This window comes from Pantherophis guttatus, chromosome 3, assembly GCF_059756535.1.
Source record: "Pantherophis guttatus breed Tessera chromosome 3, ASM5975653v1, whole genome shotgun sequence".
Taxonomy (NCBI): domain Eukaryota; kingdom Metazoa; phylum Chordata; class Lepidosauria; order Squamata; family Colubridae; genus Pantherophis; species Pantherophis guttatus.
In genome coordinates this window covers 181,966,086-181,987,340 of record NC_142065.1, presented here as the reverse complement: position 1 = coordinate 181,987,340, position 21,255 = coordinate 181,966,086, and the positions used below count along the sequence as shown (strand labels likewise).

General features: G+C 36.4%; 1 protein-coding gene across 3 annotated transcripts; it reads left to right on the top strand.

The window, feature by feature from the left end:
• The first annotated feature begins 3,849 nt into the window (after positions 1–3,849).
• Positions 3,850–14,604, top strand: PEX2 (peroxisomal biogenesis factor 2). Of its 3 annotated transcripts, none has more exons than XM_034430000.3 (3): positions 3,883–4,033; positions 6,255–6,477; positions 12,778–14,604. In XM_034430000.3, exon 3 carries the CDS (start codon positions 12,795–12,797, stop codon positions 13,701–13,703), a length of 909 nt encoding a protein of 302 aa, XP_034285891.1. In that variant the 5' UTR covers positions 3,883–4,033; positions 6,255–6,477; positions 12,778–12,794; the 3' UTR covers positions 13,704–14,604. The 3 variants fall into 3 exon arrangements, with proteins under 3 accessions (XP_034285890.1, XP_034285891.1, XP_034285889.1); XM_034429998.3 differs by having other exon boundaries at positions 3,888–4,033; positions 6,215–6,477; XM_034429999.3 differs by lacking the exon at positions 6,255–6,477 and having other exon boundaries at positions 3,850–4,033.
• Positions 14,605–21,255: the final 6,651 nt, after the last annotated feature.

Sequence of the window (21,255 nt, the reverse complement as noted above, 5' to 3'; positions counted from 1 at the left end):
AAGTGCTACCATGTACTGTACATAGCTATGGGATTATCAGAAGCTGGGACTGAAGAACAGACGTAGGGAGTGACCTCAATTTTTATTTTATTTTTTTGTTAAATTTATATGCTATCTCACTATCAAAGTGACTCTGAGCAGCTTAAAACACAATAAAAACAAGAACATAAAATATTAAAAATGTAAAAAGCATTAGAAACGTAAATAAGATTAAATAAGCAGAGAAAACATGCATTTCTAATACTATTGCCACCTCCACTGAAAAATCCAGATAAAGGCTATTTTCCCTGGTCCCACTGAAATTCTAGTAGAGGATGATACAAGCTATGACCAACAGACTAGGGGAAAAGAGAAAGCAAGGAGCGCCTATTTCAAATTAAATGTTAAAATACCTTGAAAATTCCATTTAATTTACAAATCAAAACAATACGCTGACATGTAAAAAAAAATCCAAAACAAATTTTGAATGCTTTTTTAACATTCCACTGTCTACACAAGCTTGTAGTCAATAACAAACATGTTATTTCCATGGTGAAATATTTCTCCTCTTCCTGTGGAGAAAAAAACACAACACTTTGCCAAAGCTGTATTTTCCTTTCCTGGTACCCATTAGGATCTGTTTTGGCCCCTTGACCCACAGACAGAATACACAGGCATTAGAGTTCAGATTTGATATAACATTATTGTTGAAAGCTCCATTTGTCTAATTCATCAGGAAAAATTAATGTAAAGTGGAGTCATCTAGGGTCATTAGAAAATACTTCTTACATGAACTTTCAACGGTAACTTCAACTACACAAATGTTTATTGTAAATAAATTGCTAAAAACTTGCAATTTTTAATTCCTTCTTGCCCCATTTTGAAATTGCAGCATGTCTGCAATTAAGAGATCATTAATATCCATAATAATATAACAGAACCTTCAAAGTTATTTCTTTACCTTTAGGAATCTATATAGCTCCATTAGCTTTAATGAGAATCATGTGCATATATCAAGGAGCAAATGGGCCAATTAGAGCTAGTACAAGTTATTCAACCCATCATGAAAGTCATATTCAAGGTTATTTTGAAACATTTAGAACATATGAGTTCTAAACTAGGATAGAACATGGCTGCCAAGTGGTAACATAATTAAAAACTTGACTATTCCATTTCTGTTGCTATTAATGAAATGGTAGAGAAAGGTATATTGTTTTAACATGAAATGCATGTTGAGGTTCACTGTAGTAAACGTCCAGGTACGTGACTCCATGCTGAATATTCCATGGTAAGAAAAAATGCAAGGCATTTGAAAGAGAAGCAACTGTTGACAAGATGCTATACATAAGTAGTCCTCAGTTAATGACTACTCATTATTCTGTCACGGTTCAAAGTTACAATGATGCTGAATGAGTGGTATTTATGACCGAGTCTTAACGTGTATGGAGATTCTCAGTCATCCAGGTCATGGTTGTCCCAAAGGTGTTTTTTCAAGAGACAACTGGACTTTCTGGGGTTTTTTTTGAAGAAGTTTCGCTTCTTCACATGACTGCAATGTGAGTTTTTGGCTTCCACTTACACAGTTGTAGTGTCCCATAATCACCATTTGTATCCTTCCTTGCCTGCTTCCCACAAGCAAAGTCAAAAGAGAAGCCAGCAAGTTGGTCCTGTAACTCATGCCTAGTCCCACAGCATTTTATCCTAAGGAGACCCAGTTATGGAGTATAAGATCCCAGGGATCTCATATTTGATAGCATGTATGTGCCTGCAGCACTAACCTGAACTCTACAGCATTCACACACCTGCCTGGCCGCTTGCAACCAGTGCACTTTTCCATACCTAGCAGCAATCACCCCCAGCCACTCTTTCACTGCAGGGGATCCTTACACATCTTTCCCACCTGATAGTGGTAATCCCCAGCCCCACTAAAGCTGCATCTCATGGGCCACACGCACCGTCACCTACCTGCCAACTACTCCTAGACCTGCCACACTCATGTAGCCTTACCTACCTGCCACTTTGCTTGCAAGTCACTAGATATCTGCAATGGTTGTTTAACTACAGCAATGGAGAGTACCAGCACTAATCACGTGACTGCATCACTTAGCGATAGCAATCCCACTTACTATAATTAACCAAGGACTACTTGTATACATGAACTAATGTTTTTAAAACACCAAAGATAAACCATGTAATAAACTGTTTCAAACTCCTGAAGTGACCTGAACTCCAAATTTCTTGGGTTGGCGATGGGAGGAGTTAATCTCTGAATTATTATTTACTCAAATGTATTTTTTACAATTTTAATAAAAATATTAAATTTATATCCTGCTCGGCTCCCAAACATTTTGCACTATTGGCATTGCTAAACAACTCTGATGCCTTTAAAAAGAAAAAAAATGTGACATTGCAAAAAAAGAAAAGAAAAAAGAAAAATGTGGCATTGCAAAAAAAAAAAAAAAGCTTTGGAAAAAAATAAAATGTGGCATTCTAGAAACGGATGCCTTCGAAGAAAAACAAAATCATGATAATAACTTAGTAATTGTAACTAAATGGAGCCTCAGCGTTCACAGACAGTCTACCTTCAAATATTATTTGCTGCAGGACAAATAAAAACTCAAAACATGAGTATTTTCTTCTTGCGGAAGCCTTCGGAGAGCTGCTACACCCCAGCCAAGGATGCACCAGCTCACCTGCGCTAACCATCAACCTCCACTGGGCTCCAAAGGGTCTTTCCCCGGTGACGTAATTGCAATCGTCCCGCCTCCCCTGTCGTTCCGAGTCCTATTTTTCTCAACCGGTAGCTCATTGGTTACCACTTAGAGCCGCCCCTCCGCTGTGATTGGACCCAAATACCGCTCGTCAAAGAGCCGATTCCCATCAGGCGGCTTCGGGATCTCTCCGTTCTCTCTTTCTATTAACAGCCTTTGGAAAGATCGTGAGCTTGAAAGAGTTCAGTTCCCGATACGGATAAGCGAGATTCCGGGTCTCTTTAAGGAAGACATGTTTCATTTCACACAAACACACCCGGGGGCGGAAATGAGAGTTGCACAGAAAAGAAAAGAAAAAAGAGCCGGTGAAATGGTGTTATCGCCGTAGCCCTCCCCCTCAACAAATAAGGCTCACGCTCTTTCAAAGTCAGGCCTTATTTTAGTTTATTTCGAAAGAGCTTGGTTATAACGCACCAATGACTCGTTTGGGGATTTGTGTAGGATGGGCCGAGTGATTTCTTGCGAGAGTTCTCGAATGTTGTGGGAGCCTTGCAGAACGAAGGGCAAGGCTGCAGGTTTCTTTTCATTACCTCAGGTCTGGGTCGCACAACGACTCAGCGCTGTAGACCACCAGACAGAGCGACTGCTTAGGAGAGGATTTAACGTTTCCATCCTCCCACCCAATAGCTGCTTCGGGCTTTCTAAGAGCCCCTCAAGAGCAAAACTAAAGCCTCGTGCCCGAAGTTTAACGATTCGCAATTACTGGCGTCATAATTCCAAGCTTCCAGATTATCCAACCACAAAAAAAAATAATAAAAAAAAAATGAAGCGGACCGCGAAGCTCCTGCCCGCCTCTCTTAAAAACAAATTCCTGGCGCCGCTTCCCTAATAAAAAAAGAAAAATGAAGCATCTCCCGACGACGGGAATGGAGAAGTTTTTCAATTTCCGCTCCCCCCCTCCCACCCTATCTCTATGAACAAAACGGACGCTCCAGATTGACAAAGCGGCCAGGAAGCAACCGCTCTAGGAGATGGGAGCGAGTTTTAATCGGCGTTTCCTGTTTTTTTTTTCTTTTTCTCCCTATTGTCGGCTCCCATCCGGAGCGGCTGGGGCGCGCGCCACCATCGAGGGCCGTGGGGATGACGAAAGCGGAAATAAGAAAAGAAATAAAAAAGAAAGACGACTCCGGCCGCTCTAGGCACCCTGGCTTGAGGGCCTCGTTGCTCGGTGTGAAATCCGGGTCATCTCTTTCCCCCCGCCCCCCCCCTGGAGCCGCGAGCCGCGGAGGCCGAGGCGGCGGCGGTGCTTCCCCAGAAGCCCCTCCCTCAGGAGGAAAGCGGAGGTCAGTCAGTGAGGGATGGAGAGGGCGAGCCAGGCGGGGCTGATGAGGCTGGGAGGAAGAGCGGCTCTGAAGCGGGAGGGACATGGGGTTTCCCCGCCGACAAGCATAAAAACGCAACAAACGGCTTTTTTCTGGTCCTGCGTCGAAGAGCCAATCCAGATGGATTTCTGCCTGTCCTGGAACGTTCCCCCCCCCCGTTTTTTTTAGTTTTATCCTTGGATAGCCCTGCGAATGTTTGACCCAAAATCCAGATAGGGGCTTCGTCGTTGGAAACACAGCCGCCCCCCCTACCCGGGTTGGGAGAGGGACAATAGCAAATATTCTAAACCAGGGGTCTCCAACCTTGGGCACTTTAAGACCTGTGGACTTCAACTCCCAGAATTCCTCAGCCAGCTTTGCTGGCTGAGGAATTCTGGGAGTTGAAGTCCACAGGTCTTAAAGTGCCCAAGGTTGGAGACCCCTGTTCTAAACGAAAACCAGAATTAGAGATGTGAGAGCATCCAGTGGGATACATGTGTTAGAAACACAAGGAGGGCCGCTTTCATGACCTTTCTTAAACTTTGGAACTTTGGCCAAAAAAAAAAAAAAAAAAAAGGCTCATAAACTGACTTGGAAATGTGGTTGGTTTTAACTGTTGACTCTACTCAGTCTTTACAGGATGGCTTTACTGTGTTTTATCACTTGCGATATTGCCTTAACTACCTTGTTTCCCCAAAAATAAGACCCTGTTTTATATATTTTTTTTAACCCTGAAATAAGCGCTTGGCCTTACTGCCATGTACTCAAAAGCCCGGTTGGGCTTATTATCAGGAGATGTCTTATTTTTGGGGGGGAAAGGGTACTGTAATTAAAAATGCTTGAAAATCATGGCACTTCATGTTACTGGTTCAAAAAAAAATTCATAAAGTAGTTGAAATTGCGCCTTCCAGTCAGACAGCAAACTTATACAATTCCTTCTTCCTTAGCAGGAAATGATTTTATGGTAGTTACTTTTCAGTATACCTGTACAGGTAGTCCTCACTTACTGACAGCAATTGGGGTCAGCCATTCCAGCATTAAGCAATGCTAACATAAAGGGAAACTTTACATGACCATGTTTGAGTTAAGTCAACTCTCACTGTTGTCTTTAAGCAAATCACCCCCATTTGTTAAATGCAAGATCAGGTGATTGCAATTTGCTATTTTCTGCCAGCTTTCCCTTTGACTTAGCTTGTTGAAAGCCAGCTATGAAGTTTGCAAATGGTGATCATGTGGGTGAGGATGCTGTGAACATCATAAATGTGAGCTGGTTGCCAAACATTTGAATTGCAATCATTTTTATGTGGGGATGCTGGGACAGCTGCAAGTTCAAAGGCCAGTTGTAAATCTTTTTCAGCGCTGTCGTAACTTCAGATAGTCATTGAACAAGCAGTGTTTCTCAGTATGGCAATTTTAAAACGTGTGCGCTTTAGCTGGGAGGGGAAGGGAGTTGAGGTCCGCACATTTTAAAAATTGCCAGAGTTGACACACTGTTGGAACTATTTATTTTCACACTTAACTGCCATCTCCCTCAAATCCTATATAGGATTGTGCTATTAAAAGATGTTAATTCCCCTGGCAATGGTTATAAAATGTTATTGGTGGCCTTGCTCAGAGCTATTCAGAGTTTTGCAGTCCACATAATCAGCTATCCTGTGTTCTTCGCTCTACTTTTGAATTTGATTGTAGGAAACAATTTGTGTGTAAAGACTACTTGTTAGGTCAAGCCAAACTTGGGGATATCTCGAAAATTATTCCCAAGACTGAGCAGTGCCTGCCCAGCCTACTTTCTTCAAACAGTAACCCACAAAATGAGATCATATAAATGGATTATTGTTCATGGAAAGGAGTCCTAGTTCCTTAAAGCTAAACCACTCTTAATCTTGAAAATCTTGATTAGAAGAATAAAATAAAATAAAATAGAAAGTAAAATATCAGGGAATGCCTTGCCAAGATAGAGTCAGCCTAGCTGCTGCAAATAGCAAGAGCATCTATTGAGCAGCTCCCACTCCCCAAGTTCCAGTAGGCATGTACCAGTGATAAGTGTTTTAACTGTTTGCCATTTATATTATGGTTTTTCACTGTATATAGTTATTGTGATGTGCCTAATTGGTTAGGGTGACTTAGAACTATGGTGAAGTAATTAAAATATTTTTTTAAAAGATTCTTTTCACTTAGGTTCCTGTTTTTTAATATGATACAGCCCTATCACCATGGGTTTGCTGATTGTTAAGGCTGTGTGCAACTTGAAAGGGATGCCACAACTTGAAGCAGAGGTTCCCTCCGAAGTACTACATCAGAAGGGCTATACTGCTTCAGTCTCGCCATTATAAAGAGCTGCTGCTCGTACACAAAAGCCCTTCCTGCTAGAATGAAGTTACTGGCTAAATCAAGTTGACCCTCTGAGTGCTTCTAGTTGATACAAGGTGATTTTTATTTTCTGAACCAAAGAACTGTCTCTCTTATCTGTTTGAAGTGAAGATTTCAGATGGAACTGCTCGATGTTACACAACTCTACCAAATACTATATATATATGGTGTTGGGTAGAAATTTACAGAAGGGGTTGTTCAAGTTCCCATGGCATTTCACTTATTAGTATGCCCACTACAATTTGTTTTGTTAAATCCAGAGTCACTCTTTATATATGTGTGTGTGCACCCATTTCATTCATTATATGCCAGAAATATCTCAGACTTCTTAAATCGATTGCATATACAAGAAAGGAGGTTCTAGTTTTAAATCACATATTCAAAGTATGGCCAAGGTACAATGCTCAATCTTGATCCAAGAGAAATTGCTATAAGGATATTAATGCTACATTAGGAGGTGCATTTAATTTCCTTTCGAAGTCCATGATACTTCCCTTAAAATAAGATTTTAAGATAAAAATGTAAATGAGCTTTTAGAGGGCATTGTGAGTTGCTTTATGCCATTATCCTTATCAAAAATGTCATAGAAATTCTTTTCTGCACTTTCCTATGCATAAGTAAAAAATTAGTTAAAACATTTGGATGTTCTGCTACAATAAGCAGTTTTATGAAGTTAGTTTTATGAAATTTTCATTTAGTTTAAGCAATAGTGTAGGAATGTATCTGCCTGTTTTTGTGGGATATTAAAAGGGATGAGGTTTTGATAAGTGATTCATTTTTACAAATTCATCAAAAATGGGGAAGATTCTTATTAAATGTTACAGAAATTGTGTGCATTTTATTAGTGGAAGGCTAAAAATTAACCTATAACGCATGAAATTCTAAAATTGGAATGTAATGTACCAATAGGGGGTGCGGCTGGAGACTAGATGAATTAAGTATCTGAAACCACTATATGTTCATAAGTCGTCATGCAGTACTAAATCACCGTAGGGGTGATTTTAAAAAAATTGAATTTGAATTTATTTTAATCACTTTTAAACTGATTTTAATGTTTATGTAATTTTTTATGTTCCTTTTGTAAGCCGCCTGAGTCCTTCAGGAGAAGGGCGGCATATAAACTACATAAATAAAAATAAATAAATAAATAAATAAATGTCACAGTGACTCATTCAGGAACTTTTTTACATATTATGGTAGAAATACTTCCAAATAGTCTATTACCCCTCAACTCCTTTTGTTCCGTAAATAAGAAAAAAAAATACTAATCTTATAGTATTTTTAAAGTAATTTGAAGTGGAGCATGCTTTGAATTAAGAGATTTTGTAATCTATATCTCTCCAAAGTAAACATTATTGTAATAATTAAAATATACTAGTGCCCTGTAATAAAATAAAACTTTCCTATAATTTAGAAGTACAATCCATAATCACTGGTCATAAAGGGGAGAAGGGGTAGAAAGAAGATGTCTGTGCTACTTCATTGATAGTGAACATATTCATTGCTACATTTGTACATGTTCATTAAAAATAGACATGAATTCTGATCAGTCACAAAGAACTGCTGGTTGTAAAGTGCCCAAATCTCAGTTATGTGACCATGAGGATTCCTTTGATGGTCATAAGTGCAAAGTTACTTTTCTAGTGCATTGTAACTTCAAACGGTTACTAAACCAAGTAACTAAATTCTAATTCCATTTAGATTTATTTATTTTATTAAATTTGTATACACTTGTTACATGTTATAAAGCATTATTTTTCTCTTTAGTTATAATATAAAGACTAAATAGGCCTCCTAAAAATATTCATACATTTTTTTTCAGTAATTCAAGTAACGTTTGAGTAAAGGTTCAAGTTAAGTTTATAAATGTTAAGTATTATCTGTGCAGAGCGCTTAGCAAATATAAGTCTGTAGTATATTTCCAAATGATAGAAGGCATTTAATTGAAGCATATAGAAATTCAAAATATAATATGAAATTAATCTTTTTGAAGGTTATTTAAGCTATGACATGGTAATGATAAACTAATTTTATAGTGATGAAAAGATAATATGTAATTCTGGTGAGGCTTTTGTTGAGGGATCCTACCTGTCTTTCTTGAATGTATAAAAGTACATACAAAGGACAGTCTTGTCAGGCTACATGCAGGCACAGGTTTCTTCACTCCTTTTCACTATTCAAATTCCCTGCATTCAATAGTTAGTTTAACAGCATAACCCTCAAAAACTCTATGTAGTTTAATTAAGCATTAAATATAAACTATTATTGAAAATGGAAGAAACCATATTTATGCAGAATATCAGCTGCTATGGAAACCAGGAATCCAGCCATGTGAATATATGCATGTATGTGTGGTGCAGGCTAGTGAGTGAGTGAGTGAGTGTGTGTGTCAGTGTGTATGCAATACGTATGAGCCTCAGAGTTTAAATCATAGTTTTGTTTCTCCTGCTTTTTCATAGAAATGACACTTTGCTGCTCTGCTTCCACACTGGGAAGTAAACGGCACCTGCAGTAATGCTTATGTCTGAGTCTTCTAGCTTTCCATTTTCCCAGCTTCAGCTTTAAGAAGGTCTTTAAATAGGTCTTTAAGAAGGTTGTTTATCATGAATTGGTTTGAAAATCCATAGATCTGAGATAGCCTACAACCAACCCATATGGTGTGCGATAGATAGACAGATAAGATGTATACATGTTTGTGTAGCTTTGATAATTCTTAACTAGCATCTGAATTTGAAAAGAATACTTTGAATTCCTTGGGAATTTAAAAAAAAAATGAGACAGACATATTTAAAAATTAGCAACTCATTCTCTAAGAAAATATATTTATAAATAGCAATTATTACGTATATATTCCCTTTGTCCCCATGCATTCATTATGTTAGGGACTCTCACTATGCATATATTGTTGGACTAAAATGCCCAGCATGAGGGATATTGGAAGTTATAGCACAGCAGCCTCTGGTTCTCTAGTCCAGTGTGTGTGCAGCTTTATTTAATAGGAATTCTTTTAACTCTTTCTTCTCATTTTATTGGCATAGGGATGGGAACTAGATGACATTCAGATGAATGGATTACACACAAGCTGAGTTTCCCTTTGAAATTCCGGATCTAATATTTATGTTAATTACACTAGAAAAAGCTTTTAAAAAATCTGCAATTGCTGTCATGCTCTCATAAACTAAGGTGACCTGGGAATAGATCATGATATATGTAAATGAAAATAGTATTCCTAACCCTCCCAGGTTTTGGTACCCATACCCTATTGTACATTTTTGTAAGACAGTGCTATCAATGAGATGTGACATTGATTGGCAGCTGAAGACACATTTTACTCTGTGATGATTATTGGCTGCATATTTCAATACTACCTGATTGATATAAGGGATCCTTGGAACTAAAACTCCTGGAAAATATATTTAAATTCACTGGCGTATTATTTATAGACATTAACTTATAAACTGCTCTGTGCATCACAAACACAATTAGAATTTTCAGTAGTCAAATTTAGAACACCAAGAGGAACAGCTTGGTATGTTGTTTAAGTTTTACATTCTGAAGATCTTTAAGGCTTGCCTACGTAGGCATTGGACTGCGTGCCCCTCTGGTATAAAAACGTTGTTTGTTTTCTGCTAATTATCCTTTAAAGAGTAGGCGTGAGATGGCAATGTCATTGGATTGGCATAAATTAGTTTATTACAGCAGAATTGCTGGGAGGGGTGCGAGGAATGACACTCTGGAGATTGCTTGAACTCATACATTTCTGCTGCCAAAGTTTACAGGCCTGTAAATTTAAATGTAAAATTTTTGTAGGCAGGATGAATTGACAGATATGCTTAATAGAAATACATCTAGTTCTGAGCCTCAGAACAGGTCAATAATAATGCTTATATTGATAGCAGCAATGTAGGAGATGTTATTTGGTATTAAAGCTAAAATCCATGTTATCCCCTTAATCATAATTACATTAATATCGACAGGCCCTTGACAATACCCACTTTAGTATTGATAGATTTCTGTCAATAATGCATTTCTAAATAAAATACATTCATTCATAATTTGTATAATACACAGTAAGCAATGTTAACACATATCAGAAAAATATACCTATTTAATTAATGATACTCAACAATTTGTTGTCTTAGAATGTGTTATTGGTCAATAGGAATCTTTAGTTTAGTAAATAAAAATACTAGGAATAATAGCATTTTTAAACAAAGTACAAAGTACCTGGTAATTAATAGAGCAGTGAAGATGTCAGGCACAACTTGTGTAAAGTTATGGCCTAGGTAGGGCTGCATAGCCTAGAAACTCACTTATACACAATATATATATTTATATATATATATATATATTTAATACATTCTGAAGAGGAAAATCACTATATAACCTCATAACTGTCTGGCAGTTAATATGACAACATTTCACAGAAAATACAAATATAATCTGAGTGAAAGTCCCTGCTGATGCCGCATTTGGAGACATTTAAGATGGTAGCCATCTGTTCAAAACAGGAAGTGAGAAAATCTACTCAGAAACAGTGTTGACCATGTAAACGCATCTTAAGAGTATGTGAAACAGGACGGATCATAGACGATACAATTAGCAGTACTGGTATTATCTTGTTTAGCAACTACAGCTTGGACCAGAAACTTGGTTGTTAAGCAGAGTGGCCACTAAGAGAAACTGCAACTCTATTTCAAAGCTTTCCTTTGTTTTAAAGAACTGTGAAGGTTGTAAATATAAGGATTGATCAAAAGATACATTTTCATCACTGTTGTAATTCCAAACAGTCACTAAACAAGGAAAGCCTATATAAAGATGGTGTGGTAGGTACAATATTAGTGAGATCTATCTGGCCACTGGAGCCCAGAAGTAGCTCTAGAATGCCACTAGTGTTAATGTTTTAACACTAAATCAAGAGAAAGCATTTCTTAATAAATCTGAATAATTTCATTAATAATAATAATAACTTTGTTGTCATTGTACATGTATACACAGTACACCCATACAACGAAATTCACTTAAAGTCTAAGGCATAATAAACTAGCATTTTAAAAGGGATTTAAACAAGCTAAAGTCTTTTAAATGTAAAGAAATTTTAAAAATGAGAATTTTCATCTATGAATTTCAGGTCAATTAAAAAATGGCACTTCCTGTGCTCAAGTAATCAGACACAAGGACAAAGAGATAGGAGGAGAAAATTCGGACAATTATTAGTTCACTAATGTGGCAATCCTTGAAGTTGATGTTTTGGTGGAAATTTTGGGATAACCCATGAGGTGGGATTCAAAGCCACCTCCTCTATTAGCTGTATACTAACACAATGGCTATTTATTAGATTTCTAACTCACTCTTGTACCTCGTTGGCCTTTTAGCCTGATAACAAAATATTAGACACCTAGACTCAAATAAATGGAAAAGCATGAATAAAAATGGTAAGTAGCATCTTGTGGTTTAACTATGTTAATATAATGACAGGTGAATCTAAGTAAAAGTATAAAAATGTTTTTTTAAGTATAAAAATGGTTTTATAGTACCAAACCTGGTTGGATTTTAACTGTTCAATCATATGAATTAGAGGTGTACCTGAAGTACAGATTTTAGGGCCAAATGTATCCCCTAAAAGCTTTGAATGGCATTCAGAGATTTTTAAAAGTTGATGCCAAATTGTAATTAATTTACAGAAGGGAGAAATGATTAAATACTTGTCTAGAGGGCAATTATATTAACTATATTTAATTTTATTTAAATCTAGATATAAATGGAATGAAATAAAATTTAATTTTTATCTTGTTACCATTTTTGGGAGTATAGCCTTCAGCATATCTTTCAAAGGCCACACTCGGCCTTTGGCCTTAACAAATGTTATGGACTTCTGACCTCAAATACCTGGGATGGAAAAATGGTAATTAAGAACATGCTATCCCTCAGGGAAGCTTGCTCTGATTATTAAATTTGTTTTAATCTGAACATTTACATTATGAAGTAGAAGCCAGCGTATGTACTGTGAAGTAACATGTGCCATCAGGATCCTGGTTCATGTGAAAATCAACATATGTACAGTTGAACATACATTGTATGTGCTGGTGAAAAACCACCAGCAAAGGAATTAACCTGCGTGGACATTTGTTGACTATTTCAATTTTAATGTCTAACATGACAACTGAAGATCCAGATTTAAAATATTTGCTTTCCATTTGGTGAGATTGGGATAGTTACGTTTTATAGCCTGAATTGCTCTTGAGTGGTCTAGCCGATGAAACTGTTATCAAAATGAAAAGAATAAATATTCTAAAGGACTACAAAATGTAAGTGAACAAATGAAAATATTTTGATGAATTTATTTTTTGTTATAGAGGGCTCTGTGTTGACCATGGCATCGAAGGACAACAATGTCAACAAAGTGATTCCTGTCCTCAGAATTAGTCAGTTGGATGCACTTGAACTGAACAAAGCCTTGGAACAACTAGTTTGGTCCCAGTTCACTTGCTGTTTTCATGGATTTAAACCTGGACTCTTGGCTCGCTTTGAACCAGAAATTAAAGCATCTCTGTGGCTTTTTTTGTGGAGATTCACCATCTGCTCCAAGAATGCAACAGTGGGACAGGCTCTACTGAACATTCAATACACAAATGATTTATCCCAGATACAGAAATACCAGACATTGAGCAAGCAACAGAAATTATGGTATCTTATTTGTACTGTTGGCGGGAAATGGCTGGAAGAAAGGTGTTATGATTTATTTAGCAAACGTCCATTGGAGTCATTCCAAAGGACAAAATATTTTATTAACTTAATAGTCAGGCTTCTCAGACTCTGTGAGTTGCTAAACTTCCTAATTTTTCTTCAGAAGGGAAAATTTGCTACACTTACTGAACGTATTTTAGGAATTAGATCAGTGTTCTGCCAGCCACAGGGTGTCCGTCCAATTGCATTTGAATACATGAACCGAGAACTCTTGTGGCATGGATTTGCTGAGTTTCTGGTGTTTCTTTTGCCACTTATTAACATGCAGAAACTCAAACTCAAGATTTCTTCTTGGTCTTTACCTGTTAGGAAAAACTTCCATAATGAAAATATGTCAGAAATAAGTCACAAGGAATGTTCTGTGTGCGGGGAATGGCCTACTATGCCTCATACTATCGGCTGCTCACATGTTTTTTGTTACTATTGTATTAAAAGTTGCTTCTTATCGGATATATACTTTACCTGTCCTAAATGTGGCACTGAGGTGCAAGATCTCCAGCCGTTAAAGTATAAGTTAGAAATGAAAGAGATATAACTGACTTGATATTTTCCTTACACCCATAACAAAATATAATTCATAAAACTGACAGAAATAATTTACATATACTGTATATTTTAATTGGGTTCCTCCCCCTCTCCACCATACAATTATCTTTCTATAATTCATTGCTATATATACTGTTTTATTTATTATAAACAGGTGCTCTAATACTATCATATACTTGAAACCCAATAAACTGCTTTTTAAAAGATAGAGTCATATTTGGTGCTTTTTACCTAATTTTTGAATTTTTTCCTCAAAACACATGCAAGTTCCAGAAGATCTGAAAACTAACTTTTTTATGCCTCTTCTAGATAGGCCTCTTCTGCAAGGAAGAGAAAAAGAGAAAAATTTTATGGACTAATCTGAAGAGTTATAAAAAAATGACAATATTTTCATTTGCAACTTTTCAATTCAGGATTTTTTTAAGTAACATGTTGAAAATGGAAATATTAAATCTGAGATTCCTAGTCCTATTAAATTTAACTTGAATAAAATCATAATTGGTTGTTTTCATACATATTGCCTATGTATCATGGAACAAAATGCCTACACCAAGTGCTACCAGCCATTTAGATGACAATTGATCATCCTTTTTCTTTGATAAATTATTTGGATGATATTTATTTCTATTTCTGCTGTAATCATTCAGAGGAAATATATGTTACATTCTGCTAGGAAGCTGACATTTTTAGCCTATTTTTTGGCCATTCCGACTGGTTTTAGACAATATTAACTGTCCTATGTTTTTAAGCTAAAAGTTCTTTTCATGTCCTTTAACTGTAAAATATCCTGTTTATCCAATGTAACTGTCTTTGTACAGCTATTAATTTTTTACACTTTCCTGTTTCTTACTTTGGGGAATTCATCTTTATTAAAGGGTAACAGTTCTATCATTCCTGATCTTTTATTTCTTTTATCTGGCACTTCCTTGCATGCTGTTCATAATCCTGTTTGGAGTTTATTTTGATATTTTTCTTGCTTTAGTTTTAGCTTGTATAGTGCACCCATTATTTAGAAGAGCTTTGAATTTCCTTTGGTTTGCTAGTGGCATCACTTATTTTGTCAGCCCTTATCAGTGACCTATTAACTGGTTTTTATTTGGAGTCCTGGTATTTTGCAGTATTGAGCTAATGGTCTATGTTTGTCTCTTTTTCTATAGACTTTGTAGTTTAGATTTACATCATTATCTCTTGGCAACAGAAAGCAGGATTCTCACAAAATCTTCTTTAAGTAGATTTATTGAAAGAGAACAGGGATTAAGTTACACAAATATCAACAACTGGCTACTTCCATTTTAGCACCCAATTTATCTCTTAAATTCACTGCGGGTTGGATTTCTTAATTCTTTTGCTAATACCCATATAATGGATAGGCTAGGTGGTTAACCATTTTCCTGACAGAATGTACAAATGTTCTGAGCTAATAATATTTTGCAAACTGCTAACCCCTTTCTCAGGGTCTAAGAAGCTCATAACATTTCTTTTCACTAGAACTTTCCAAAATAGCAAACCACTATTGTTCACAATTTCCCTAGTAAATATTAGAGTTTGGTGTTGCTCCCTTAGTTGGTTTAGAAATTTCATCAAGTTTTCCCTTTCAGCCAGGCAACAAAAGTAGCAACATATTAAAACATTTTATCCGTAGGTGGCTGGATTATAAAGCCACCTGTTCAGTGTTTTTCATAAAGATATTGGCAACAACGATTGATAATGTTGACTCCACTGCATTACTATTGCAGATTTCATGGACCTATTTGTAATGTCATCAGGAATGTGGCAATTCAAAGGAGATTTTACCTCTATATTTAAATTTATCTTGCGGTTAAATTTCAATTGACAGATTACAAATATTCTGGATTGATCTTCACAATTACTGCTATTTTAAATGCTCTGTTTTGATAAAATACGGACAATTGGCACAGAAGGAGCGTCAATGGCCTGGTCTTTCTAGTTGGCTTGTTTCTTTAGTCCATTTCTAGTTCATCATAGCCCAATTTAAAAGGAAGTTTGTACCTGAGTTTATTATTTGGTTTTGCTCCTGTAAGATTGAATAACTCCCAGGAAGCAAATAATCTATCTTCCTTATTTTCTAAAAATACCTCTTTTTTTATATACTGTAGATCATCATTTTATTTTCAATATGTGGCATTTCACAATTCTATGTAACCAGGATCTTAGTCACAGCTTGTGAGACAGAAATTGGTTTTATTTAGTTATTAACTGCCCCGGTTTTGTTGCAGAAATAGGGACAGACAGAAATGTTACTGACCCTCATCAAGTAACTCAAACAGCATACATTACAGCCACTTTTTTTTCTGCCGTTCCTGTAGTGATCCTAGCCTTTTTTACCAGTAGGATAGGTGTAATAATGGAGAAAACCATTTCTGAAGGGTCAATGAATCTGGAAAAATGATTGCACTACATTAACTTTTAACAGCAGGAACACCTTTAAAGAGAATGGTCTGCCTTGGCCATGTTTGCTAATGTCTGGCTTATGTCCAGTTAATAGAAGATTTAAACTGAATAAGGTTATGTGTTTACCAATGAGAAAACTGACTGAGTTGGAGATAAGTATGTACTAATGATGAACATGTGATTGCTAAAGTGTACAAACTGCTGTTGAAAATGAATACTGAAGATGAGAATGTCAAAGATTGTATGATTAAATGAGCAAAAGGTTTTGGTTGGAATATAATGTTGGATTAGTGGGAGAATATGTGCAGTAAAGGATAAAAGTAAAATTTATTTAATTCAGATGTATTGATTGAAAAGATAATTTTTATAAGATAATATATAATTGGTACTTAACAATAACACCTAACTAACACCTAATAAATTGTCTCAGATGTATAAGAGTGTGCCAAATGTATGTTGGGAATGTAAACAGTCTGAAGGTACCATTTATCATTTGTGGTGGATGTTAAGAAAACTAAGAATGATCAGAATAGGTGGCATTTCAGTTCAAATAATTTAGATGTATTTTAATTCAGATATTTTTTTCAAATTGAATGTATAAGTGAAGCCAGAACTTTTTCATTTAGATTTAATGGATAAACAGATTTTTTAAAACCCATAGAACTTTGTTTTTATGCATAACAGTAGCAAAGATTCTTTATGCACAGTTATGCACAGATAGAAAGATCCTATCCTAGATGTAAGAATGGATAGTGAAACTAATAGGTTTGGCTGAGATGGTGAAATTGATGCTTTGATTGGAGAAAAAACTTTGTCTAGCTTCATCTCTACTTGGAAACCAGTCCTGAACTTTTTGTGTGAAATGGAAAGAAATGAAGTTTTAACTTTGGGTTTTGATTATTATATTTGTTTATTGATTATAAAAGTATGGTATGTTAATAATGTAATTTAATTCAAAGGGATTGTATATATATATTTGTATTTACACCAAAGAAAGCAGAAGTTATTTATTTTCTTTCATGGCTCTTTCCTTTTTTTTTTTACTGCATTCCCAATTTTGCTTTTTTTTTTTTTTCCTTCTCCCTTTTCCCTTCTCCTGAGCTTTTTTTTTTTTTTACAACTTCTTTGTATTTTATATCTTTTTGAAATACAATAAAAAAATTAAGGCTGGTTTGCCTAGATAAGTAAACACAATGTACCAAAGTGGTTACTTTTCCTACAAAGTTCATATGTATTTATTATTATGAAGCATCATTACATTCTTTTGAGATACAAACACTTCTAAATTCCATATGTTATCCTAACTGTACAAGCTACAGAGTTCTATATAAAAATTGATTTGTAATTGTGTACACTAACAAATACTCAGAGAAAAATTTGGTATCAAATGAGGACATACAAAGTTTAAAACTAAAATTAACCCAGGACCATAGAACATCAACACTGGACGAGTCATCTGAAGAATATGCCATCCTCATACCTTGTAGTGATAGAAGGTGTTTTCCAGCATGAGGATTCAATACGTTTTCCAAGAATAACCATTAGTGATGATCAATCAAGGGATTGTAAATTAGGAAAACAAGATTACTCTTAATTACTCAGTAGCCTACCTTTCGATTGGAAGCAGGAGTATGAACTATGGCACAACCTAGTGCTCCTGAGTCCCTAGCCAGTGCAGTGAACCACTTATCTCGGAAAATATCAGTGTCCAATTCCACCATAGAATGGACAATGATTGATTGCTCCAGTAATACCTACATGGGCCATAGAAAAAACCCTGACAGTGAAGATACCTTTGCAGGGCTTTTCTGCCAGAAAAACATCATCTCATTATCTTCCTCATCGTCAACAGTACAGAACAGTTTCAGTGGGATAACTTTTGACCTTCAGTATGATACATACTGTACATTCTGCTAACTAAGCAAGTTAATTTTCTCAAACAATTGCCCAACAAGAACTAGAGTTACAGTTTGCACTTTGACAAGAATCCATGGGGGTTTGATATTAAGCACACTGAGGATAATTAAGTTGTTGTAATCATTAGTTTAGCAACCAGTTTGGCACAGAGCTTCAGTCTCCCCACCCTAGCCACAAGCAAGAACATGAGTTAATTTGCACTCCTATTTAAAGTTGTTCTCTTGTCTTTAGAGAGAGTAATTATTTTAACTGTTAGAGATGCAATCATACAAAGCATTTTGTAGCTACCAAAAGAATTAAAAAAAACCCGTCTTTGAGTGTATCAAAATGAGACAGAGGTGCATCTTAAATCTGGATTCTGTCCACTTCAGAAAAGCACCTCAACATTCGATTTTTGTTTTTGGAACAGTTGCTAAGGAACATAGTTTTATTCTTTATGAATCTTTTGGCCTCCCTTGGTCTTTTTTTCCAGGAAGAAGAAAAAGATATTCTGGAACTCAGAAACCCTGAATGCAGATCTGCTTTCTACTTTGAATTGGAATGCAGTTTATCCCCCCACCCGTCCATTTCCTTCCCACCCACCCCCACTTAACTGGATAGATGAAACACTTTAATGTCATTATAAGAGTAATGGAATTGCTTGGGTGTTTGGGAGCAGATAGTATTCTACTTGTGATTGTCTTTGCAGTAATGCATTGCTTTGAATTTGGAATTCTATTATTTTACATCTTTGGCAGTTTAAAGTGTATTTTTTTTTATAAACAGCAAACTTCACCTCATAAAAATTCATTACATAAGGGTATAAACAAGTATTTTTCCTTCCAGTCATTGGCAGTAAGTGATTCATCAGTTTTTCACAGAAAACCAATTTCATTGCAGATGTTTTGTAATTTCCATCCCTCTTCAGTTGTAAAATCATATCAACCATTCCCAATGCTAGCAATGTATTTTTTTTTAAAAAAAATGTGTATGTGCAAGCACACACACGTGTGTGTGCTTAATCTTTTTAATAGAATTCACTAATGTTTGCTGTCTCATCAGCTTTTCAAAATAACCCTAAAGTAATCCTACTGCCATTCTTCCTTTGGGTAGATGATCAGTTCTTTTACTGCTCTCTATTATACATTTTAATAACTTGTAAAAAAAAAAAAAAACAATAATCCACAGCCACCACGTAGAAAAGCTATATGTCCACTGTTTCTCTTGGCAAATGTCTAATACAATTCTATACATGCCCACCTGGAAGATACTTTTTTCTAGATCAGGGTACTTTCTTTCAGCTAAGTGGATAGAGGTTTGGTTCCAACTGTGCGATGGAGAGAGAACGGCTTGTTAATTATTCCTGTTGACGCTTACGGCAGTTTGGGCAGCACCAGTGTTTTCATGGATTATAAAACTCTCTGTGGGAGTGAGTTGCTTTATCACAATTCACTCACAGCTGATTGCCATCTTTATTAAACTGCAGCCCTGTGAAGCAAGGTTCATCTACCGTATTTTTCGGAGCATAAGACTCACCAGAGTATAAGACACACCTACCTTTTTTGGTGAGGAAAAGAAGAAAAAGAAATCTCCCTCTGCCTCTGAGCAATTTTGCCTTGTTCCAGAAAACAGCCTGCTTTACTTTCATTTTCGTTTTCAGCATAGCTTGATTAGCACAAGGAAAAAAAAATCTGCTCCAGCAATTTACCTCTTTGCAGCAAGCAGCAGAGCCCTGCGCAAAACAGCTGAGAGCAAATCAGCTGAGAGTCGGGAGGCCGATCCAATCAACTTGTGCTAATTAAGCTGTGCTGAAGCTGAAAGGAGCTGTTTTTTTCTTGCTGTTTGCTTGCAAGGAGGTAACTGCTGTGAGGAAGAGGCCAAAGGGTGGGGCCAGTGGGTAGGCGGGGCTACATTTGGTGTATAAGACGCACCTAAATTTTCACTCCCTTTTCGGGGGGGAAAAGGTGCGTCTTATACTCCGAAAAATACGGTATGTTTCTCGACCTTGGCAACTTTAAGAAGTCTGGACTTCAACTCCCCAGCAAGCACAACTGAAGCACTTTAGGGTTTTAGATTTAGATCTGGAAAAAACCCAGGTGCAAGTCTGCCCGCATCCAGGGATCTCCCTAGGGACCAGTTATTCTTTCTAAAGCTATCTTAACTCACAAAGCTGGTGTTGCAAGAAAAATTAGAATAGGTGTCTATGCTACATTGAGCTCTTTAAAGATGGCATCTTTTTATAACAAATATATTCAAATAAAACCTGCCTTCCATTGAGGACTGTATGTATACTGCACAAGTCAAAAAGAGGGCTGTGAGGGGTCTGAAAATATTTACAGACCCCTCACATCCTGGACATAAACTGTTTCAACTCCTACCCTCAAAATGATGCTATAGAGCACTGCACACCAGAACAACTAGACCAGCGGTTCTCAACCTGGGGGTCGCGACCCCTTTGGGGGTCGAATGGCCATTTCACAGAGGTCGCCAAAGCCCTCTCTTGCCCCCCCCACACCTTCACTCACCCTCACCGTCTGCCTCTGTTGGATCACCTGGTCGCCGTTCGCTTACCCCGCCCACTCCCAATCTATTGCTGCCTCCGGAGTCCCAGCTGATGGCTAGAGGGAAAAAAAACTTTAAATTCTTGCCACGGGGCTTCAAAGAGCTAGCTGCAAAGAGGTAAATTCCTGGAGCACATTTTTTTCCCCCTAGCTATGCTGAAAAGTGAAAGCGAAAGCAGGGTCTTTGCTGCAACGTGACAAAATGAGGCAGAGAGATTTCTTTTTCTTTTTCCTCACCAAAAAAGGTAGGTACAAAACTGCAAACAATGGGAAATTTAGGGCAAGAGGAGGTTCAAGATTTTAAAACACAAAAGAAAAAAAGCTCTATTTAACTAGGGAATTGTAATAATTGAGATACTATTTATTGTATATTGTGTTGAAAGCAGAAATGGTTAAGTTGTGGTTTGGAGGAATATATGGGGGAAATTATTTGGTTTATTATTATTGGTAAATATAATTAATTGATTTGTAAGAAATTGGATTGCATGGAAATAATTGGAATATTCATGTTCATATTGATTAATATACAAAAAAGGTAATTATATAACTAATTGATTTATATTAAAATGTTGAATTTGTATTAAACAACTGTATTACATAATTAACCAATGTAAGGATGGATATAAAAATAGATGACAATGCGAAGGGGTATAATATAGAATAGAAGGGAAA

Coding starts and splice junctions, on each gene's coding strand:
- PEX2 (XM_034429999.3), top strand. CDS start 12,795: ATGGCATCGAAGGACAACAATGTCAACAAAGTGATTCCTGTCCTCAGA.